We start from the raw sequence: 24,922 nt of genomic DNA on the forward strand, positions 1-24,922 counted from the left end.
TTGTGGCTGTATAGGCAATATACAGCTTGTACTTCTACTAGTGTATAAAAATGCCAACCCACTGGATATTAATTAGTATCATCAGCTCATGTACAGACTACAGATGTCTAAATTTACTAAGTAGCAAGTGAAATTTAGGAAATTGAGAACAAAAAGAAATGAGATGCAAGAAGTAGTTTTTATTTCAGACATTTTATCATCTGACATCAGTATGGATACAAAATTTAAAAGAAAACCCTCCACCCCCAGCACTGTAATCTGTAGATAGAGCCAAATCTTCAAAGAACTTCAGTGTCCCACCACAGGGTGAAAAGAATCAGCAGGTGAAAAGGGGCCAATTTTTGTTATTGCATTCCAGCTGCTTCACTAAATATTCTAGGGTTTTTTCTAGTCATCAGTTTGAGATATAGGCTTTTTAGTTCTAAGGTAGGTGTGTGTGTGTGTGGGGTGTTTTTTTTCCAAGAGAACACAGCTCACAGTAATATATAGCAGCCTAAAGACACACCCCAGAGGAACCTGTGAGCTACACCCCCTTAGTGAAGACTTACGTTAGCAGCACTAAAGGCCCAAGTCCCAGGAAAGAAAAGGCCACTTGACCTTGTAACAGGCTAATCCATTTCAAGAACACATTCTTAAATATACATCAATGGGAAATCAGAAGATTTCCCTCAGTATTAGTGACAGTAAAGTGAACATAAAACCTAAAGGTGAGCATGGCATAGGGCAGCCAATTCTATTTAGCACATGAATGTAAATGGAGCCGTACATACAGATTTATCCTGTTTATTGTTTTAAATGACTAACTAGAATATAAATGGGAGAATTCACTTATTTCTCAATTTAATAAAAATCAATGAATTTATTCACCAATAAATCCTAAAGTGCAGCAATAGACAAAATATTACCCCTTTTAACTAGGAGTGCAATCTGCTACACAGGATATTGGCTACTTGGTGAAATATCACTATGCATTTTGTAGTCCTGCTAACAAGAGTTTGGTACAGTTGTTTCAAAAAGGTTAAGGCTAAGTGCACACGTACTTTTTTGCCCTGCGGATTTTTCCGCGCAGAATTGAAGAAATCCGCAGGTCAAATGACCTGCATTTTTTTTCCTGCGGATCTCTTTTTTCTTGCGGTTTTCCCCCTGCGGATTTGGAGAATGGAGCAGGTGGAAAACCGCACAAAAGTGACATGCTGCATATTTTGAACCACAAGAAAACCGCACGGAAAAATCTGCAGCATCTGCACAGCGGTGTTTTTCTCTATTGCTTAACATGCTACTGTACATCACAATGCGGATATGAAACGTTTCTGGGTGGTAAAATCCACTGCGGATCCGCTGGATATTTGCATCATGTGCACATGGCCTAAAAGGGCTGTCCATTACTCAGTCAACTGCTTCTTGAAGAATGCAATCCCGATAAAATTACAATCCTGTAAAATATACACTTTATACTTTCACGGTGGCTCAGTGGTTGTCACTGCAGCCTTGAAGAGCTGGTGTCCTGGGTTCAAATCCCACCAAGGACATCTACAAGGAGTTTGTATGTTCTCCATGTGTTTGCGTGGGTTCCTTCCCACACTCCAAAGACATACTGATAGGGAATTTGGATTGTGAGCCTCATCAGGGATAGTGCAAATAATGTCTGTAAAGCACTGTGGAGTTCATGGCGCCATGTAAATGAGTAAAAAGAAAAAAAAAAATTTTAATATTCAGCCATCTCATTTATTATCAGCACCACATCTCCTTGTGATCATATTGACTTCAGGCCTCACTAACCGTGTCACAGCACCAGATCTCCCCAAGTGTTGCTGGAGCAGCACTGGTATGGAGGAGTTTGAAGTTGAGGATTTTATTTATCAAGGCATTGTCTGAGCAGGGACAACATTTTTAATTTAATCTGCAAGAGGACATGACTGTAAAGGATAACTCAGTTTCACTGCACACTAAAGAGCCACCAGATTGACTTCAGTTGTTTAGGCTCTAGAACTACATTTAGCAGCAGAAGTCTCAACCATAGCTTCTTAAAAGGCCTGACCCACTATCACTAATGGAGACACATTATCTGATTAGGAGACAGGTTTTATATTTTGATCCTATTTTACCTCATGAAGTATTCCAAGAGGTGAAAAGTCTCACAAATGCAAAGATGGGCAAAAGACAGTAACTGAGCAATTCAATAATAAATTTAACTGACTCTCCACTGACTAAACTCCTGTCTCCTGAAAACTTGAAATCTTGTTTGTGTAGGGGTTGCAAAAATTACACTTGTTTGCTGTTTAACCCCTTCATGACAGAGCGTTTTCATTCCCCTTGTTCCCAGAGCCATAACTTTATTTTTCTGTCAAAATGGCCCATGGTTTTACCATGCAGTGTACCTGGGGGGGGGGGGGGGGGGGGGTGGTGAAACTGCAAAAAAAGTGCAATCCCACACCACTTGTTTGTTTGGCTTTTTAGCTAGGTCCACTAAATGCTAAAGCTGACCTGCTATTATGAATTCTCCAGGTCATTAAGAGTTCATAAACACCAAACATGTCTAGTTTCTCTTTTATCCGAGTGGTGAAAAAAACCCTCCAAATTCTGCTAAAAATAAAATTCCGAGACCCACAGCGTCTCCATTTTTTGTGATCTCGGTTTGGTAAGGGTTTATTTTTTGCGTGCTGAGCTGACTTAATGATAGCACTTTTGTGCAGATACATTCTTTTGATCGCCCGTTATTGCATTTAAATGCAATATTGTGGCGACCAAAAAACGTAATTCTGGCGTTTTGATTTTTATTCTCGCTAAGCCATTTAGCGATCAGGTTAATTCTTTACTTATTGATAGTTCAGACGATTCTGAACACGGCGATACCAAATATGTAGGTTTGAATTTTTTTGTTGTTTTGATTGGGGCGAAAGGGTGGCGATTTAAACTTTTTTTTTTAAAACAAACTTCTGGCATGCTTCAATAGCTTCCATAGGAGGCTAGAAGTTGCCATAGTGCGATCGCCTCTGCTACATAGAGATGAATAGATCACCTCTATGTAGTTGAATTACAGCATTGCTATGAACACTGACCACAGGGTGGCGCTCACATCAATCTGCCATCAACAACCATAAAGGTCTCAAGGAGACCTCAGGTCGTTATGGCAACACATCACTGACCCCCGATCACATGACAGGGGTCAGTGATGTGTGCATTTCCCTCCGGAAGTTCTAGTTAAATGCTCACTGTCAGCGTTTGACAGTGAGATTTAACAAGTTAATAGGACCGGGCGGACCGTAATTCCACGCACGCCTATTGCAGGCACATGACAGCTGCTTAACCCCTTTCTGACATACTATCCCGTCCAAGGTACCTGTATGATCGGGGACAGGATAGCACGTCAGCGAGTGGGTGGGTTTTGCCGCTGATTGTGCCCGGGTGTCAGCTGATTATTACAGCTGACACCTGGCACCATGTGTCAGGGGCGGTCATGGACCGTCCAAGGCGCATTAACCCCTGGCTCACTGCAATCAAACATGATCGCAGTGTACTGGGGGGATTAGGGAAGAAACGTGGAGGGAGGGGGCTTCCTGGGTGCTTCCCCGAGACCCTACAGGGCCTGCAGGGAGGCAGCTTCCTCAGTGCCTGCCGAGAGCAGGCACTGAGAAAGCCTGTGCAGCGCCTGTCAGATCGCTGATCTGACAGAGTGCTGTGCAAACGGTCAGATCAGCGATCTGACACTTCATTATATTGTCCCACACTTACACAATATAATAAAGTAAAAAAAAAAAAAAAAAAAAAGTTAATTAAAAAAAAAATCCCAAATAAAAAAAATCCCTAATAAATTTTTATAAATAAAATAAAAACACATGTAGTATCGCTGCGTCCGTAACGACCTGCCCTATAAAACTGTCCCACTAGTTAACCCCTTTAGTGAACCCTTTAAAAAAAAAAACAAAAAAAAAAAAACTAGGCAATGCTTTATGATACCACCAACAAAAAGTGCAATAACACGCGATTAAAAGACGTATATAAACAATTTTACCACACGCGGAACGGTGTAAACACACCCCCCCAAAAGACAATCATGAAATGCTGTTTTATGTTCATTCTGCAATCCCAAAAATCTGATTAAAAAGCAATCAAAATGTCACGTGCCCGAAAATCGTACCAATAAATACGTCAACTCGTCCCGCAAAAAAAAAAAAAAAACCCTCATGACTCAGTGGGTCAAAATATGGAAAAATTATACAACAGCTGCCAAACAAAAACCCGCTTAAAATAGTAAATCAAATCCCTTTAACACCCCCTTAGTTAGGGAAAATAAAACAAAAAAAAAAGCCAAATCTGCATTGACAAAGTCAAACGGTGCTCCTTCACTTCCAAGCTCTGCCATGCGGCCAAACAGTGGTTTACCCCCACATATGGGGCATCAGCCTACTCGGGACAAATTGAACAACTTTTGGGATCCCATTTCTCCCGTTACCCTTGGGAAAAATAAATAAATTGGGGCACAAATACCCATGTTTGTGGAAAAAATATAATTTTTTTATTTTCACGCCCAGGCGTTATAAACTTCTGTGAAGCACTTGGGGGTTTTCAAAGTGCTCACAACACATCTACTTAAGTTACTTGGGGGGGGGGGGGGGGGGGGAGGGCGTCTAGTTTCCAAAATGGTGTCATTTGTGGGGGTTTCCACTGTTTAGGCACATCAGGAGCTTTTCAAACGCGACATGGCGTCCAATCTCAATTCCAGCCAAACAAGTCAAATGGCGCTGCTTCCCTCCCAAGCTCTGCCATGTGCCCAAATAGTAGTTTACCCCCACATATGGGGTATCAGAGTACTCAGGACAAGTTGCACAGTAACTTTTGCAGTCCAATTTCTCCTGTTACCCTTGCTGGGTTTTTTTTTTTTTTTTTTTTTTTTTTTTTTTTTTTAAGTTAAATGTTCATTTTTTGTAAAACTTTCAAAAAATTTGTGAAGCACCTGAAGGGTTAATAAACTTCAAATGTGGTTTTGAGCACCTTGAGGGGTGCAGTTTTTTAGAATTGTGTCACTTTTGGGTATTTTCCATCATAGTCAAGGTGACTTCAAATGTGATGTGGTCCCAGAGAAATCACTGGTCAACTTTTAACCCTTATAACTTCCAGAAAAAAAAAAAAATGGTTTTAAACTTGTGCTGATGCATGTGGGAAATGTTACTTTAGTTTTCTGTGTGCCATATCTGATTTACAGGCATAAATATTCAAAGTTGGAAAATTGCTAAATTTTCACCAAACTTTCGTTTTTTCCTCACAAATAAACACAAGTTATATGAATGTAATTTTACCACTTAACATGAAGCCCAATAGGTCACGAAAAAACGTCAGAATCACTGGGATCCATGGAAGCATTCCAGAGTTATTACCTCATAAAGGAACAGTGGTCAGAGTTGTAAAAATTAGCACGGTCATCAATGTGCAAACCACCCTTGGGGGTAAAGGGGTTAAAACAGCTGACATGTCGAGGCTTTGAGGTTGCCACACCGCTGGAGCCCACCTAAAAGCAGGGAATACTGCCAGCTGACATACTATTCTGTCAACTGGCAGTAAGAGGTTGAACAGCAAGTCAGTTTAAGGTAAAACTAGCGAGTTTTTGGAAGCAGGCTCACAAACAGTGATTTACCTTTACTAATTTAAACCAGATACTATATTGTAGAGGGCATGTGCAGTTAGCACTGCCCAAGCTCTCACATCACATCCTGGCCTTCCTGTCGTGTGGCCAGAGATCCCGCCCCGCAGTCGCTTATGACTTATTCACACTGCGGGGCTAGAACTCTTGGGCATGCGCAGTTCTCTGCTGCTCTCAGACTCCCTCCGCCTCTTTCCTACAGTGCAGTGTCAGAGGAATCGTCAGCTTATCCCCAATTGCTGTGGCATCGCCTCCAAAATCACAAAACCTGAACACTGGCGTGTGGGTCTGTCTTTGTGGCTATGGCAATGCTGGGGGTGATTATACGCCACTATAGGGCCATGATGCAATGATGGGGGAGATTATAATGCACTATAGAGCCATGATGCACGCCACAAATACTTATACAACACCTTGTATAGCGTTAAAAAAATAAATTTCTCCCGTGTTGTACTCTAATAGGGTCTGTCCGGTCTGATGGGGACTGCTGTGTGCCAAACTACCCCTCCCCCCGACTGCCATCCTGGATGTGGACGACACCTCCTGCATCATGATCATTGCCATGAGAAATGTAATGCTTGTGCAGTATGCTTTTCTTAACTGCGTACAAAGCCAAAAAGCAGAAGTGCAGCTGTGCTGGCAAACAGTTCCAGTACATAAGCCGGAAATACGTTTGACAATGCATGCACACTTCTTTTTGGCTTTGCTCACAGTTGGGCACATCATACTGCACTAGTGCAAGACATGATTTGTTTGTATAGGCAGTAAAATTATCACAGCGATGAGGATGATGCAGAGTCATCTGCACCCAGGAAGCCAAGCTGCAGCCGGTTAGGGGTGGAATGGCCCAAATCCACAACCTGTGGACGACAGACCCGATTAGAGCAGAGTGGGAGAATCTTTTTCATTTTTTGTGGGGCTATACGGGGGGGGGGGGGGGGGCCGCATAAGCATTTAGGAAATGCATAGCAGACACTGATCACGATTATATTTTCAGCAGGTACGACAAAAATGGTGACAGGTTCCCTTTGGATGCTTTGCCTATAGCAAGCTTTTAATCAACTATTACTGAAAACATGTTATGACGGCTCCATTCACACCCCATGGGGATTAAGGTTTTCTCATCTCCAAGATCCTATCCTGATATGTAGTAGGTATATTAGCAAATACCTCAAGTTCTTCTAATTAGCCATGTCGCTTACCCCATGTGCAGGGTAATGCAGTAGCTTGCACATCAATGGTTACAACCACTCAGTGACAGCTGTTAGTGGTCAACCATGGATACTCAAGCTACTGTAATGCCCTGCACATGAGACCTAGCAATACAGAAGAACTACACAACATTCTTAATTGGAGGCAATATTATACCTACTCCATATTGGGATAGAATTTTTGAGATGAGAATACCCCTTTAAGGCTTCAGTCAAAGATTCATACCTCAGTAATCTTGAAGCCTCATCGATATGATGGTATGTATAGGTCTGAATCAGTCTACAGCTATACTGGCCAAGAATAGGGTCCTCCCTCTTCTAGTACATTCAGATTTCATTTAAAAAAGGAGGTCTGAAAAGGCAGCGCAATACTTTTACCAAGTATATGGTGGGGGAAAACCACTTACTAGGTATCCCCACAAAAATAAAACCACACCTACATCCTTTCAAAGGGATACTTCTTCACTTTGCGACTCCACATGTCAAGGTCACTGCAAAAAGGAGGAAATAAAATTTTTTTTTTTAGGATGGATCTTCTGCAACATTGATTACTGTGACCATAGTTCTAAATGTGAACACGTCCTATGACTTTAGACCACCACCATTCAGCTTATGTAATTTTCCTTTTAAATCCCCATTTTGTGCCATAAAACTCTTTTCTAATATACCTGGAAGATTCTTTACTTTAATAGATTTTTTTCTGACCCACCAGTTTTGTCCTAACAGCTAAAACCATCACCTTATTCAGCACCTGTGCTGCTTTCCATAAAGGCTATATAACCCCCTGTATACCTCCAACCTGTAAGTTCTCCTCCAGTGTATGGTAATCTGGTCTCTCAATTGCCCTACTCCCCTCCGATTGCTGCTCACCATCCTCCACTGATTGACACGAATGAGGCCTCACGTCAGCCACATTGCCAGGCGAAATCTGCGCACAAAAATCAAGGCTCACGCCTGCGCACTATGCTTTGCCCTTCTGCAGTTGCATGCTCATATTTTTCACTTTGCTTGCATTAGGGAAAAGCATTGTGCTCATGCACAAGCCGCAGTTTGTGCATGAGATTTTGACTGGCAGTGTGGATGACATGAAGCCCGAAACCATTCCCATTGGCAAGACAGATCCAATTTCCATACAGTGCCAGAGAACTTAATGTTTTTGCGAGTTATACATTTATGGAACGCAGCACAGGCACTAAATAAGGTCATAGTTTTAGTTTTTATGAGAAAACTGGTAACCGGTTCACTAACGATTTTTTGTTTGGGAATCCCTGTGCATGCAGAGATGCTCAAATGAAGGGTCATTAAGGGGAAGTGGCTGCAGTCACAACTGCAGTTCCCTCCCTGAAATGAAGAGTCCGTGACATTTCAGAAGCTTTGTTAGTCCCTGCATGATGTGCACGACAGCACGCTCTGCTGCCAGCTCAGATCAATAGTAAATGAGCCAGCAAAGAGCACACTGTCAGTGTCTGTTGTGCAGAGGCCACCACAAGGGATGTCACTGGCCTCAGCATACCAAGTATTCTTAACAGTGTGCTCTGCTGCCAGCTTGTTATTGCTGATCTAAGTTGGCAACAGAGCAAACCATGTTTGTGCATTGTGCAGGGACTATAGCCCAGCCCCTAAGGTGAGCATAACTGATGAAGCTTTGTTTCAGGGAAGGGGCAGGGGTTGCAGTAGTGAGCCTCTACCCACTGGATGCTGGGATGTGCAAAAAAAGAATCATGCACTGGTATTCTCAAACCAAGAGTCAAAGTAGAAAAGCAGTGTAGTTGGGATTTTTAATTTAAATTTTTTGAAAATAAATTATCACTAACAGATAGGGTTTTAGGATGAAAATTTATTTGAACCACCTTTTTAAAAGAACATGGCACTTAAATTTAGAGGGTGAAAGATAAAAAAAAATAAAAAAAATAAAACTCCAACTAGTGCCATATGGATTTGACTAGTCATTGGTATTAAATACATGCAAAGTCACAGTGTGTTTGTTTTATTAGAACTAGAGGCATATTCACACTTGCCAGTTGTGGCAGAAGTTTTGGAAGACAAATCAGTCACATTTAAATTTTTATCAGCCTGTATGGAATTTTATAAGCCAAAAATGTAATGAACTGACTCATTTCTGTAACTGTTACATACAGGTTGTAAAACCAGTTCACATTTCATTTAACAGATTGTCATAGGTGACAGGACAAGTAGGCTGTCATGTAGCACACTGCCAAATCCTGTATTGCAGAGGACTGCAATCTGATGAATATGCAACAGCATCCATAAAAGTACAAAATGCAGTTAGAAAGTGATAGCATGACATTTAAATCCAATGAATTGCGCAAAAAAAACACAACAAAAACCTAAAACTGCACCAGTAGAAAATATAGCATATCAGAAGTTATGGTCAGCTGGGGTAAGCGATACAGCTGTTGAAGAGCAGAAGCCATCAGCAAAGCACCACACAGAACAAAGATGACTGCAGCCTGAGGAAAAGCCCTTCAGGTGAGTGCTTCTGCCCTTCAGCCATCAGTTGTGAAACAGATTCCCATCTAGAAGCTGCTCTTTTTAGTAGCAACAGTGCACCAAAAATAAAATCATACCTCAAGTACTCCAGGATATCAAGGTCTGTTCACATAACCAGCTCCTCACGAATGCTTAACCTGTAAGAACACAGTTATAAGTGGGTGTTTAAAGGCCACAGCCCCAAACCAAGCACCCCTATTCTGTATCTTCAAATGACATCCAGGAGCCACTTGTTTGGAAAGGAACATTGGGATGACTTAAACACGTAGCTTCCATTGTGCACCGCCATGATTAGCTTAGGCTTTGTAGATCCAGTATATTCAAGTTTGAAACGTCAAAAGTTGATGTGTCAAAACATATACATGTGGCAATAAGCTGCTTTTTTGGTTCAATTTTTTTTAACAAATTGAGATGGGCACTTGTGCTTGAACTTCCGATGCTCAAGGCGAGAGCCAGAGCATTTCACTTCTAATCATTAGTTTAAGTGAACTCTCTCCTATAGAAAAAGCTGGGGTCCATTTCCACACTAATTGATTTATGTTACTCCAAGCATTACAGGGTTTGTATTTAGTTATCCAGCAGTGCCTTTCCAGGTTTAATTTCCATAATGTAAAGAACTCTGTACCATGAGACATATGCAGCGCAAGTTTGACTTAAGACTGAAAAACAAAAAGGTGTTTGTCTTTGCTTACCCTCAGCAGTATCTCAGGAATATGGTGATTTACAGTGGAAAGATTCACTTGTTTTAGGCTCTCATGTTCTTTGAGACATCATTTGGTTCTTCATTTGCCTTTAGAGTCAATCCTTTAAAAAGTGACACTACAGATTTGCAAACACATTGAAACAGTAAAAGTACATTTGGTTTGGAAGCTTCTTTGAATGAACGGACTATGTTGTTTAACCGTGTGTCAAATTCATTAAGGTGGGTGTGCAAGGAGTCCTTTTTTTGGTTTGACAATTGTTGGCAAGCTGGGTATGCATTATCCAGGCTTAGTGTATATCTTAAGATCCTTTATATACCCATTTGACACAAGTTTGGAGAGACAGGGCTTGTTGTGTTAGCAGCACTCGTTTACAATTATACAGATGAGCTGCGTTATTTCTTATTTTGTAGTTTCCATTGCATCTGGTGTGTGGTCAGTTATGGGGGAAGGTATGAAATACGCTGAGATGTGGCGTTTCACTGAAACTTTTTACTTTTTGAAAAAAAAAAGTTACAACACTAATACACAACTTTCACTACACATTGTACATTTCAGAGAAAGGCTAACAAGATGTGAAGATTAAGCATTTTAACTTCCTCTACTGAACAAGATTCATGGGAGGAGGGGGAAAAAAATAAAAAAACTTACAGGTTAAAAAAAAGTAAGGATAAATAAAAACCAAACAAACTCCTTTATAGTCGTCCGCTGGTGGTAAAGGCAAAGCATATGCCACATGTCATTCAATAAAAGGTCTTTGGTCCATTGTTTAGTATTTGCTTTTACTTTAATATCGGCTTCTGCCACCTCCTCTATCAGATCTGCTCCCACCTCGCCCACCACCACGGGGGACACCACGACTTGAGCTGCTGTATGAATCACGTGGAGGTGGGTAGCCTCTATCCATTGGTGGTGGCATGCCACGGTCCTGTCTGCCAACTCGATCCCGTCCACCACTTGAGTAGATTTCGTTTCTGCTGCTTGAGTAACTGTCTCTGCCTCCATATCCATCCCGAGTGCTGCTGTAATCATCATAGCGACTGCTGCCACCATATGATGGAGGGGGGCCTCTGGCAGGTGGAGCACTACGTGAGTTACCTGCAGGGTCAATGGTCAGGCAATAGGGCAATACTTTGTTACATATCACATAGAAATTTGATATTTGCAGCTTATTTACGTTTGCTTGTATTTTTTTTTTTTTTTTTTTTAAGTAGTTTGACTTTGCATTGTCTGCCTGGTTCAGGAAATTCTATTGAATAGGACGGAAATGTAAATAACCTAAGGTTGCACATAACCATAAAAGACAAATCTCATTTGGGCACTGATCTCCAGAGCTGCAGCTCAGATTGCAGATTCTGCCACATGTTATCCATTGAGTTGTTTTTGCTTCAGATTTATTGTATTTATTTTTTTTACATCTTGCTGTAGAGCAATTGGCCTTCCATGTGTGGTAGAGTATAATTCGTCTCTGCCCCAAAATAGACTAGTATTTGTTTGTTCTTAGTATTATCTTCAGCACGGGGCAAACATATATCCTGAAAGACAGAGCAATGTGCAAAATGACACCTTACCATAAGGCTCATACGAGTCTCTGTATGAACCGCCACTAGCATGATCCGAATAATCTCTATCACGACCTCCATATCCATCACGATCACTAAATAAAGTTAAACAAAGTTACATTTCCATGTTTAATCAGAGAATTAAAATATAAAAAAATCTGCGATCATCAACATAAACATACCCATATCCTCTGGAGCCATAATCGTCACGGGAGCTGGAGTGACCGTAGTCCCGATATGCATAATCTCTTGGAGGTGGTGCATAATCTCTGGAGTCCCTGGAGCTTCCATAATCTCTGCCAGAGTAACTAGACAACAAGTCTCATTACCTGATGTGTTAAGTGTCGTCAGTCCCTACCCCAGTTATAAAAGCCTCTCTCTTACCCGTCATACCGGTCTTTACCACTGTAGCCATCATCTCTTGGTGACAAGTACACATCTCTACGAGACGGCATAGGGTCTCTACGAGGTGGTCCTCCATAGCCATCTCTTTCACGTGATAGAGCTACAAAGAACAAAGTTTTATCAATTTTGCATTGCAACAAGAAAGTGAGGAAAAAATATGTAGTGTCCATTGGCTAAAATGTAAGACTGACATGTGGGAACTAAACATCCCCCACAAGAGAATCTTCTCTGAACAAGTCAGGAGCAATTTGCTCAGAGTGTCCCTACTTCACCCAGTTTAAAACCAACACTAGCCAACTGGCAGGATAGATGACCCATGTTTCAGGGGAATTCATTATAGGGACTATAGGACTTACATGGACTAGACAAGAAAAGTTGAAATAGAAGCAAAATATACAGGCAATACCCAACTGCTAGGTGGGTGCCAAGTTAAAGCAAACCTGTCATCAGGATTTTGACAAGTAAACTACAGGCACTGTCAGGTTGGCACTGTTACACTGATTAAAAAGTGGGTTGAAGAAATCCATCCTGTGGTTCTTGTTTAATCTGACTGCAGTTTTCAGATAATGAGATGCTCATGCTCTGGGCAGATCATTTTTAGGTTTTCTGACTCTTCACTCTAGGCTTAGATGACACGTCACTGAACCTTCAGTGACCTGAATCCTATTTTAAATGCCACCTTTTTAATATTCTGGCCTTAAAGCATTTAACAAAATGGGGCCACAGGGACTACACCGCCGGAGGGTTACCATATTCAGCAGCCATGATTTCCTCGTTTTGTGCGCACTCCTGCACTGGATCTTGTAACAGCGGTTGTAGTGTGCAGATTGAAAGCATCGCTTGCCGATAAGAGTGCATGCTCCATTAGTATGTCATTTTGAAGACCAGAATATTAAGTGCACAGGCACAGCATTTAAAATCAGAGGCAGGCCACTGAAGGCTCAGAAATTGTTACATAAGCCCAAAATGATGAGACCAGAGCACCAAAAGACCAGATATTTGTGTCGGTTTCTAAACTTTTGGCACTGACTGTACATGCATTTAGTAATGCACTACTAAAATAGAGTTAGACAAGCAAATACATACTTCTTCCACCCATGCCACTGCTACGAACAGGACCAGATGGTGCAGATCTCTTCGGTGGTGGACCTCCTCCACTTCTGGGTGGGGGTCCTCTTTTCAGAGGCATTTGTCCCCTTGATGAACCACCTATGAAAAACCCCAACACATGATGAAAACTTCCACAAGTGGTCACAATGAGAAGGTACAAATTGCCCACTTCAGAAAGGCATACTGTACTACTGCTTACAGAAATTGTGCCACAACAGTCCACAGTTCCTTTTAGCTGCAAGCTCATCTAAACAATGCAATGCCACACAACCTGTTACACTGTTATGGAAGAAGACTTTTTGGATAATTCACTGACCCACTAATTTGGGATGATGGTTACAGCAAGAGATCTACAGTGTTAGTGGAACCCAAACCTGATTATGCACTCATGTCCTTATTGCAGGACATGTATAAGGAATTTGACACTTGATTTATGCTTTCCAAACCACAGGCAGCATGAATCAGCCTGACTTGATCGCAGTCATGTAAATTTTATGAAACGCTCAGACAATTTAAGGATGTTAAAGATCCAGCAGGGAGACAATAGCAGGCTAGTCAGACACCATCCTCCACCAGATGCAGATTTATGTCGAGAGGACTACTATAGCAACCCATAGGACCCATCAGCTCTAGCAACTAAGGGAATTTTTTCTTTTTTAAAGCAAATAATCTTTAAAATGCCAAAGCATTTTAGAGAAAACTATACCAGATTGCCATCATGCAGCCAGGATCTGGATCAGTACTATGTAAACACCATGCTAAACAGTCCCTTTGTTACATTACATGCAAACCACTTTAGAAAAGCCACATATTTTTGATCTCCACATTTCATAAACTTATAGGGGTTGTCCACTACGCCAAGCCCCCTCACATTTCCACCTTGTAAAATAAGAGCTACTCACCTGCAGTGTTGGCACTGGCTCTCCCAGGGAACATGTAACAATGTCACACCATCCCTGCAGCCAAACTGCCATTTTCACTCTCCTCGCCTGTGGACAAATCATAAGTCTGGAGGAAGTGAGGAGCCGCAACTCTTAGGGTATGTGCATACGTTGCAGATTCTGGTGCGGATTATGCTAAATCCAGTTAAAATGACCTCAGTTTTACATGCGGATTTTCAGCGATTTCCCCTGCGTTTTGACACCTGTGGATTTCTATAATGGAGCAGGTGTAAAAACCGCTGCAGATTCCACACAAAGAATTGACATGCTGTGGATTCAAATCCGCAGCAAATCGTGGAAAAATCTGCAGCATGTGCACAGCGTTTTTGTTTTACATTGATTGGAGTGGTACTGTACACCGCGGGAGAATCTGCTGCTGATCCACAGGGCCAAATCCACTGCGGATATGCAGCAGAATCTGAAACGTGTGCACATACCCTCACAGGGGCGAAATATAAGGATTGAGAAGGGATTGTTTAAGTAGTGGAGGCTTTTGGCATTTATATTTCAAGTACATTCAACAAGGACTAGCCAGCCATGTGTGGAATGGGGAACAGCATTTTCACACAGTATACATTTAGTCTTGTACTACAAATGAGTCAAGTAATTAATGTAGCATAGCTAGGACTTTAATATTTTAGCCAAGAGATACCTCCTCTAGACCCTCTAAGACCTCTGGGCGGGCCTCGGCTTTTAGGTGGAAGGGGTCCTCGCCTACTGTCTGCACCAAAAGATGGCTTAATGGCTTGTTCAACCTTGATTGGCTTTCCATCCAAAGCCTAGCAGAAAAAAAAAAAAAATAAAATCAGAAAGGACAACACAGCCATGCACACAATTACATCAAAATCTTATCAACAGCAATGTCCTGGGGAAACATGGGAGGGGAGAATAAACTGCTGAAATATATAGATCTGCTCAGATAAGGATTTAAACAGAAGTGCGCCAGTAACATAGCACAAATGTCAGGCAGGGAAACCAGAGACAGTGAGCCACCAATGAGGCTGGTGGTCAGAAAGACTGCTCAGAAAGGCTGTCAAGCTTAAAGGAGTCAGTCATCAGGTTTTTGTCACCCCACCCAAGAGCAGAATACTATAGGGGAAGTTCCAGATTCCAGCACTGCATCACTACTGGTTTTGGGCGAGGCCTCATTTTTTGCATACCGAGCTGGTGTTTTTATTGATACCACTTTGGTGTAGATACAATATTCTGATCACCTGTTAAATGCAATGCTGCAGTGACCAAAAAAAAAAAAAAATTTTGGCAGCTTGATTTTTCTCATTATGCGGTTTGCTGATAAGTCATTCTTTTTATATATTGATAGATCGGGTGATTCTGAATGCAGGCTTCCAAATGTGTATTTTTATTTTGAATGGGGCAAAAGGGGGGGGGGGTGATTTGAACTTTTACACATTTCTAAAAAAAATTCTCTTCACTTTACACTTGCTTCAATAGTCTCCATGGGAGAAGCTGAAGTCCTACTCTGTGTAGCAAAAATGTTCACTTGCTATGAGCACCGACCACTGTGGACATGCGCTGTAAGCAGAAGCTGGGAGCTGGTATCCAAGGTAAACAGCGGGTAACTAAGCACGCGTGTCGCTTAGCTACCCGCTGTGTACCTTGGATACCAGCGTGCTCGCGCTGGGAGCTGGTATCAAAGGTAAACAGCGGGTTTCTAAGCGCCACGCGCTTAGTTACCCTGGATATCAGCTCCCTGAGCAAGCACGCTGGTATCCAAGGTACACAGCAAGAAACTAAACAACGCACGCGCTTGTTACCCACATCGTTGCTGGTCCTGATCGCTTGGTGAGATCTCCCTATTTGACAGCTCACCAGCAATCATGTAGCGACACCAGCGATCCTGACCAGGTCATATCGTTGTCGGGATCGCTGGTGCGTCGCTATGTGCGACGGGGGGCTTAATCTGAAAGAAAAAAAAAAAGTTCAAGGGGCTTTACACATAGCGGTATCGCTAAAGCGTCACCGATTGTGACGCAGCAGCAATATCGCTATATGTGACTCTCACCTCCGACTGGCCTCCCCGCTGGTTATCGCTGATCGCGCGAGATCAGCCTAGTCCATTTCTAGTCGTCGGCTTCCTGCTGGCGCCGACGAGCAAGCTATGGACACGGGCGGAAGACTCATCTCCGCATCTGACAAGTGACGACCGCTGCTGCATCGCTAGTGAGATCTGCCTGTTTGGCAGCTCACTAGCGACCATTTAGCGATGCACCAGCGATCCTGACCGAGTAAAATCGTGGTCGGGATCGCTGGTGCATCACTAAATGTAACGGGGGCTTTAGATTATACTCACCTTGGCATTCTGTCCGGTCTGATGGGTGTCGCCATCCCGTCCAACGCCTCCCATCTTCATATGTTGATGTCCTCCTCCTTGTTTCTCCCTCGGCTCCTGCGCAGGCATACTTTATCTGCCTTGTTGAGGGCAGAGTAAAGTACTGCAGTGCGCAGGACCTCTAACCTTTCCCGGCACCTGCACACTGCAGTACTTTACTCTGCCCTCAAGAGGGCAGATAAAGTACGCCTGCGCAGGAACAGAGGTAGAAGCAAGGAGGACATCGTATGAAGATGGGAGGCGCAGGACCGGACCGCAACACCCACCTCCAGGTGAGTATAACCTAACACGTTTTTCTTATATTTCAGGTTTCATAGGGGGCTTATCTACAGCATTACAGAATACTGTAGATAAGCCCCTGAGGGCGGTGCCAGCAGCTGATAGGGCTAAAATGGGGTGACAAGATTCCAGTTAATGAATTTGGCACATCTTAGAACAGCACAACTCAGACTGGAGGGCAAAATTCCTGTCTTTAAGAATGAGGGGCATAGGCTAGAGAATCATTTACAGGTGGGGCTGTAAAGTCTTGTTTGCTAGAATCACACCCAGCAAATGAATGCCTAGCTGCAGAGAGTGTCAAGTCATATTAGCAGGAATTCAGTGGCCAAGCATTTGGCAAAAGATAATATATGTGAATCCCTGCAGAGTAAGTAATGTGGAGAATCAGCACATTACCAGGGCACACCTCCAAGACCTTACTTGGTTTTTCCCACTAATAGGCATCCCCAACTGAACTTAAGTGGCCCATAAAATGAAAACTGATTCTAGTGTCCTGCAGAGGTGTCATTCCTGCAATGACATTGATCCTATTCTCAGCAGGTCACAGCTGCAGCCTTTATTATTCCAACAGAGCGGACACCTGCTGATGTCACATGCCCATCAGTATACAATGTTGTGTGAACCAGAGAATAAGCAGCACTGACACTGCAGGGAATGCATCAACTTCTGCTTTTTTTTATGGTGCACAGAAGTGACTAAGTTGTGCAATAGTACATGACCCCTTTGTGATATTTATCTGCTTTGCAGTATTTCATTAATTTTAGATACACATGACTGCAGGATATGAATCTTAAAGCAACACAAACCCAGGGATGAGCAGATTGCCATTAATCTACCTTTCCATTCAGTTCCCTCGCTGCATCCTTGGCATCTGATGGGCTCTCAAAAGTGACAAAGGCAAAACCTCTGGACTTGTTTGTGTCCCGATCTTTCATCAGAAGGACTGCCAGAAAGAGAATGCTTTGTTATACATGCTTTTAGGAAGACCATTTATAGTTCACCACTGAAACGCTCAGAGCTTCTTAGAGGACAAAAGGCTTCATCAGCTCAAAACTTGATCACTGCCAAAAAATTCATCACAGCGCTTTCAGTTCCTTTGAATACCACATGAAGAACGCACCTTCAACAATACGGCCATATTTCCCAAACACCCCTTCCAGAGCTTTCTCTGTGGTCTCGGTGTTCAGACCACCAATGAAGAGCTTGCCGGGGCGATCCGCTTCAAACATTTTCTAGCCTAAAATGAGAAATGTTACAAATCCATCAAGTTAACAGTCATACAGGTGAAATTCTTCTGCGGGTACGTGGGCAATTGTTTAGTTGCAAACTTTTGTATCAAAGTTGCATCAAATTACAAAGTCACTTATTCAAAGATCCTCTGTGAGCATTGCTCAGACCAACATCGTTACAGGACCACCTCCATTCATTGCACAGTAATTAGTACAAGGGGCAACAAAAGCTGGTAGCTGTTTCCAAAGAGAAAACCCATTGCCAGGTGAAAGGCAGCCATTTATCTCCTATAGGCGTAAACACAGGAACACCCAAGAGACTTCAAGGATGGCCCATTAAAGTTTCTCTGCCACAAGATAAATGACAAATTGATCCTTAATTCACATTATTAAAGGGGTCACACCAAGTTAATGAGCTATCACTTTCCAGTAACTAGGGGATAATTCGACAATTCCTAGAGGCCCGACAGCTGGGACCTTCACCGATCTGAATGGAGTCTCCACTACACTATGGGAGTGCCAGTGATTTGTTAGTATGTCCCTATGCTACCTTCAACAGTCCCACAGAATGAGTGGAGGTCAATCAGACACCCAATAAGTTATCACATGTCCATAGGATAAAGGATAACTAGAGACAATGGGGATGGAGGTGATTTATAGTATTGACAGCAACAAACTACTCTCCCAGACAATGAGAGCAGAAGCACCTCAGGAACCACTGCGCCATTAATTCTTTAAAAAAAAAAAAAAAAAAAAAAATTTTTTAAAGTGTTCAGGACCCTCTGTTACTAGTACGCATACGTTGTTTTCCAGTGATTAACCCTTAATGGCCGGACTTTTTTCAGTTTTACTTCCCTTCTTCCCAGAGCCATTTTTTTTTTTCTTTATCAATTTGGCCATGTAATGGCTTATTTTTTGCGGTACGAGTTGTAATTTTGAACATCATTGGTTTTACCATGTCGTGTACTAGAAAACAGGAAAAAAAAACTCCAAGTGCGGTGAAATTGCAAAAAAAAAAAAAAAAAAAATGTGCAATCCCAGTTTTTTGTTTGGCTTTTTACCAGGTTCACTAAATGCTAAAACTGACCTGCCATTATGATTCGCCAGGTCATTACAAAGTTCATAGATACCAAACATGTCAAGATTCATTTTTATCTAAGGTGGAAAAAGTTCCAAACTTTGCTTTTAAAAAAAAAAAAAAAAAAAAAAAAATTCAGTTTTTCAATGATCTCGAGTTGGGTGAGGACTATTTTTGTGTGCCGAGCTGACGCTTTTAATTATACCATTTTGGGGCAGAAACATTCTTTTGATCGCCCATTATTGCATTTTAATGCAATGTCATGGCGACAAAAAACAAACGTAATTCTGGCGTTTCGATTTTTTTCCCCGCTACACCGTTTAGCAATCAGATTTATTTTGAATGGGGTGAAAGGGAGGGAGATTTGAACTTTTATATTTTTAAAACCATTTTTCTTTAACATGCTTCAATAGCCTCCATGGGAGGCTAGAAGATGCCACAACTTGATCAGCTCTGCTACATAGAGGCCATGTTCAGATCACCTCTATGTAGCTGAATTGCAGACTTTCATTTTTTGATGAATTGCAGACTTGCTATTAGGGCCAACCACAGGGTGGCACTCACAGCAATCTGGCATCAACAACAAGAAGTCTCAAGGAGACACCCCAGTGACACTCAATCACATAACGCGGGTTACCAGAGAGCGCATTGCCAGAAGCGATTGTTAAATGCCGCTGTCAGTTCGACAGCGACATTTAACTAGTTAATAGCCGTGGGCAGATCGTGATTCCACTTGCGGGCACGTCAGTTGTTCAAAACAGCCCACGTCAGAGCGGGGGATACAGACATCGGTGAAAGGCTATGTGCACACTTTAGGAATATCTGAGGAAATTTCTGCGGCAGGAAATACACATGCGGAATTGGCATGCTTATTCCTGCTAAAAACTAGTGTTTTGCAAGCATAATTAGCTTGCAGAATGCTAGCGTTTTCCCAAGCGATCTGTATCATCGCTTGGAAAACTGATTGACAGGTTGGTCACACTCGTCAAACAGTGTATGACAAGTGTGACCAACTTTTTTTTTTTTTTTTTCTTTTAACTATTGATGATGCCTATGCAGCATCAAAAGAAAAAAGATGTTTAAAAAAAAAAAAAATAGTGATATTCTCACCTCCCGGCAGCCCCCCCATCCTCGCGATGCTCCCAGCAACTCCTGTACCCAGTGAAGCCTTGCAACAATAACACCAGATGATGCAGCATCACACGAGACCGCTACGCCATCACATGTCATTGTTGCAAGCATCACTGGATACGGGAGTTGCCAGGAAGCATCTCAAGGACCGGGAAGGCTGCGGGGGGGGGGGGGGTTGCCGGAAGGTGAGAATATCAATTTTTTTATTCTCTTTTTATATATAAACAGGGATATGGTACCCAGGGCCTGGAGGACAGTCTCCTCTCCTCCAGACCCTGGGTACCATCTGCACATGATCTACTTACTTTGTGCACGGTGAGCATAGCCACATGCGGAAAGTAAGCGGATCAACGCATTTTTATGTGTGCGGAATCGCCGCGATTCCACACAAAGAATGAGCATGCTGCGTATTTTTCCACAATGCGATTCCGCCACGGAAAACTATGCAGCATTAGCACAGCATTGCGGAATCCCACTTGAATTCAACGGGTTGCATTGTGCAAGCGTCTCCGCGGCGAAAAACACTTACAATCCGCAACATGTGCACATAGCCCAAGGCACTTACAGAAGCGCTTCATAGAACGCATGTATTTTCCCGGGAAGAGGGTGTGCGTTTCCGCTCAGGAATATTCTGCATCAAAAACCGCTACGTTGACACATAGCCTAAGGCTGTGTGTCCAAGTTGCGCTTTTGTAAGCGTTTCCGCAGCGTTTGTGCCGGCTCAGACGCTGCAGAAATGCTTAAATGATGCTTCTAATTCATTAGCATGCGTTTTTGGCTTTTTGTGCCAATGCATGCCTTTTTAACCGCTCAGGAATCGCTTAGCGGCTAAAAACGCAGCATGCACATTATTTTCCACATAGCTGAGCATTTTTAGCCATCCCCAATGTTCCCAGAAATCACGCGTCAAAAAACGCGTGTCTTTTTCCACGTGTTTTCCCGAGCGTTTAAAAACGCTAGCATGGGCACATAGCCTAAGTGTACGTCCGGTGTCAGTAAGGGGTTAAGAGTTGGCACATTATAAACCATTACTAATCTACAGGACAAATGCATAGTCTGGGAGCTCTGCACTCAGCTCAGTGCCATACATGAAGAGCAGTAGTGCAGTCACACACCCAGGCAATGGGAACTGAGGGGTGGGAACAGAGACAATGACTCAAATAAGTGCAAAATTAAAGTTATTTGTTTAGTGAAGTTAGGGATAAGCTGAGGGTCACCATGGACAGACCACCACTGATCAGCAGAACTGTTCCTCCCCCTTAGGGTATGTGCACACGCTGCAGTTTTGGCCCTGCAGAACTGCAGCAGTTCCGCAGACATGGTACTTTACCATGTTAGCCTATGGGTTTTCAAAACCGCAGTGCTCACGCTGCGGTTTTTTTACCTGCGGAAAAGCTGCGTTTTTTTCCGCAGCATGTCAATTGTTTCTGCGGATTCTGCTGCGCTTTCACACCTTTAACATAGTAGAGGTGTGAAACCGCAGGTCACTTTACCTGCGTTTCCACGTGAAAAAACCCGCAGCAAAATCCGCAGCGTGTGCACTCACCCTTAAACTATAGCAGTAGTGAACATGCAGCCACTGGGGTTTCCCCAGCAGTCTCAGAAGGGATGGCCATCAGCCCGACTGCTGTAAAGACACCCACCAAGCCAGTTATCTTCAGTGGATTGGCACTTCTTTCACAGGCCAGAAAGATTTATAGAGCTGTGAGAGAGGTCAGGCATCCCCTATTGTACTGATCCGAGGATCACAGACCCAGACGCTGCTCGTCTTCGGGTCCTTGCATACGTTCTGGAATAGCAGCAGTTTGGACGGAGCATACTTGCACTACATTTATAGTAATCCCCATACTCAGTGTTTCCATTTGATTCCACGAATACTCACCCACGGCACAGGTTTACGAGACATAGCATATAGCTTTGTGTTGTGGAGACGCCAGTCTCTTTAACACAAGCTTCCACAATAGACTATTGAATGCAGCAAATCCACACGGTTCAGTGAACACATGCAGATTTACATGTGACAAGAACGCAGCAAAAATACTCAGCATCCAAAGCGCTGCTGCTTCCTGATCATGGGACCGTAGCCTTACATGGAGGTGGAGGGTTAATCGCACCCCGATAACCAGTCACTTTATTGCACGCCGCAAGGCACCATGCGGTTCCAGGCTCGGGTGTAGAGCCCATAAATCTCGCCTAAATTATGCATTTACTGCCCAAGCTAGTGATTAGGGAGTCCAGAAATGTAACAGCCTGACAGGACGCAGCACGGACAGAGGAAATGCCGCATAATGGCGGCTCCGCACCGTGCAGGGGGCGTCCGGACTGGCGGGAAGAGGCCTCAGGCGGGCGGAGCTGTCACACCGTGATAAAAAATAGCGGCAAGGGCTCCCTTGATGCCCCAGTCCGGCACACCCGCAGTCTACCCAAGCACATGCTCCGCCAGGTCTCATAAGAAAGGCGAAGCGGCGCTAAGATGGTCACCACGCGCCGTCACAAAATGGCGGCTGGCGCCCTCAGACTCGTGCACCGCGCTCTGAGGCGGGAAGAGGCGCAGCTGCGCACACGTGAAGCGGAGGAAAGCTTCTAAAGCGAGTATGCGCCCCAGAACAACGCCGCACGAGGCCCCGCGATATCACTCACCGATTATACAACCTCTCCTCACGCTGCTCCCGAAAGAAAATGACCGCGGACAAAGACAGCGCCCACTTTATATAGCTCTGACGTCACCAAGTCAAAGCGAGGCTCCAGTGCCCGCATGTTCAGAGAGACGAATAGGAGAAGGTCACGTAGTAGAGTCACGTGACAGTCTGAAGTTCAGCGCCGAGATTCGTTTATCGTAAAGTGGTGTGTGTCGTATACGCAGGCAGTCTCGGGGCCGCCATGTTATTGGCGGGGCAACCTGCAATTGCTAAAATAACAATTCCCCAATATTTGACCTCCAGTAATGTCATGTACATGGTCTCATGTGGCTGTATGGTCACATTGATGTCCTCGGACATAAAACGTGGTGGTGTCTTATTGGACATTGTAATGGCTTGGAATAGTAATGTCATGTACAGTGAGACTACGGGGTTGGTAACCAGGATCGCCTCCAGTAGGCAGCCATGCTGGTCTATAAGGCTACTTTCAGATTTCCGGATCATCTATTTCTGCCGGATACGGTGCAGGAGAGGGAGAGAGAGTCTTCACGCATGCCCTCTGCAAAAAAGTGGTCTGGCGCTGTCAAAAAACGTTGCATGGAACGTTTTATTGCAGACGCCGGACAGGCATTTTTTGCCGTTTCCGGCAAAAGCCGGACGCCGCATGGCCATCAGGCGCAATGCGGCGATAATGTAAGTCTATGGGAAAAAAGCCGGATCCGGTTTTAACATTTTTCGCCGCATCGCGCCTGATGCTTGAAAACGGAAATCTGAAAGTAGCCTAAGAGAGCGCAGTTATGCATACCTCCCAACTTTTGAAGAAGGGAAAGAGGGACAAAAGCTGTGGCTCGGAAATTTTAAGCCATGCCCCAAACACACCCATTTCACAACTAGTCACACCCATGTCCACACCCCAACTGCACCCATTTAGCACTGTTGATCACACTGACTGGCACTGTGGGCACACTGGTACTGAGAAAAAGAAAGAAAGAACAGAGAGAAAAAAAAAACAGAAAAAGAAAGAGAGAGAAAGAAAGGGGAAAGAAAGAAATAACAGAGAAAGAAACAGAGAGAGAAAGAAAGGGGACAGAAAAAAAACAGAAAAAAAGAAAGGGGGAAGAAAGAACAGAGAGGGAAAGGGGAAAGAAAGAACAGAGGGAGAGAGGGAAAGAAAGAACAAAGAGAGAAAATGGAAAGAAAGGGCAGAGAGAGAAAGAGGGGAAAGAAAAAACAGAGAAAGAAAGAGGGGACAGAAAAAAAGAACAAAGAGAGAGCGAGAGAAAAAGAAAGAGGGGAAAGAAAGAAAGAACAGAGAGGGAGAGAGAAAGAAAGAGGGGAATGAAAGAACAGAGAGAAAGAAAGAAAAAGAAAGAACAGAGAGATAGAAAGAAACAGAGAAAGAAAGAACAGAGAAAGAAAGGGGAAAGAAAACAGAGAAAGAAAGAAAGAAAGAACAGAGAGACAGAAAGAAAGAAAGAAGGAAAGAATGAACAGAGAGAAAAAGAGGGGACAGAAATAAAGAACAGAGAGAGAAAAAAAGAAAGGGGAAAAAACAGAGGGAGAGAGATAGAAAGAGGGGAAAGAAAGAACAGAGAGAAAGAAAGGGGTAAGAAAGAGAACAGAGAGAGAAAGAAAGAACAGAGAGAAAGAAAGGAAGAACAGAGAGAAAGAAAGAAAGAACAGAGAGAAAGAAAGATTATTAGAGAGAGAAAGAAAGATTAGAGAGAGAAAGAGGGGAAAGAATGAAAGAAATAACAGAGAAAGAAAGAACAGAGAGAGAAAGAAAAAAAGAAAGAACTGAGAGAAAGAAATAAAAAGAGCAGAGAGAGAAAGAAAGAGTGGACAGAAAAAAAGAACAGAGAGAGGAAACAAGAAAGAGGAGAAAGAAAGAACAGAGGGGAAGAGAAAGAAAGAGGGAAAAGAGAGAGAGAAAGAACAGAGAGAGAGAAAGAGAGGAAAGTAAGAGGGGAAAGAAAGAGAAAAGAGAGATAGAAAGAACAGAGAGAGAGAAAGGAAGAACAGAGAGAAAGAAAGATTAGAGAGAAAGAAAGGGAAAAGAAAGAACAGAGAGAGAGAGAAAGGAAGAGGGGAATGAAAGAAGAGAGAGAGAGGAAAGGAAGAACAGAGAGAAAGAAAG

General features: G+C 43.1%; 1 protein-coding gene and 1 non-coding gene across 3 annotated transcripts; both read right to left on the minus strand.

Moving 5' to 3' along the window:
* Positions 1 to 159: 159 nt before the first annotated feature.
* Positions 160 to 22,941, minus strand: RBMX (RNA binding motif protein X-linked). Of its 2 annotated transcripts, XM_073543560.1 has the most exons (11): positions 22,787 to 22,941; positions 17,829 to 17,945; positions 17,545 to 17,651; positions 14,732 to 14,858; positions 13,115 to 13,237; positions 12,008 to 12,128; positions 11,806 to 11,931; positions 11,633 to 11,718; positions 10,053 to 11,159; positions 9,438 to 9,497; positions 160 to 7,340 (listed from the first exon to the last, which is right to left on the minus strand). In XM_073543560.1, exons 2-9 carry the CDS (start codon positions 17,935 to 17,937, stop codon positions 10,849 to 10,851), a joined length of 1,110 nt encoding a protein of 369 aa, XP_073399661.1. In that variant the 5' UTR covers positions 17,938 to 17,945; positions 22,787 to 22,941; the 3' UTR covers positions 160 to 7,340; positions 9,438 to 9,497; positions 10,053 to 10,848. The 2 variants fall into 2 exon arrangements, with proteins under 2 accessions (XP_073399661.1, XP_073399662.1); XM_073543561.1 differs by lacking the exon at positions 10,053 to 11,159.
* Positions 17,717 to 17,791, minus strand: LOC141048235 (small nucleolar RNA SNORD61). The gene has a single exon (XR_012220007.1). It is a non-coding gene; the product is annotated as a small nucleolar RNA SNORD61 (small nucleolar RNA).
* Positions 22,942 to 24,922: the final 1,981 nt, after the last annotated feature.

The sequence above is a fragment of the Dendrobates tinctorius genome, unplaced genomic scaffold (assembly GCF_039654945.1).
Source record: "Dendrobates tinctorius isolate UK_male_01 unplaced genomic scaffold, ASM3965494v1 ptg000133l, whole genome shotgun sequence".
Taxonomy (NCBI): domain Eukaryota; kingdom Metazoa; phylum Chordata; class Amphibia; order Anura; family Dendrobatidae; genus Dendrobates; species Dendrobates tinctorius.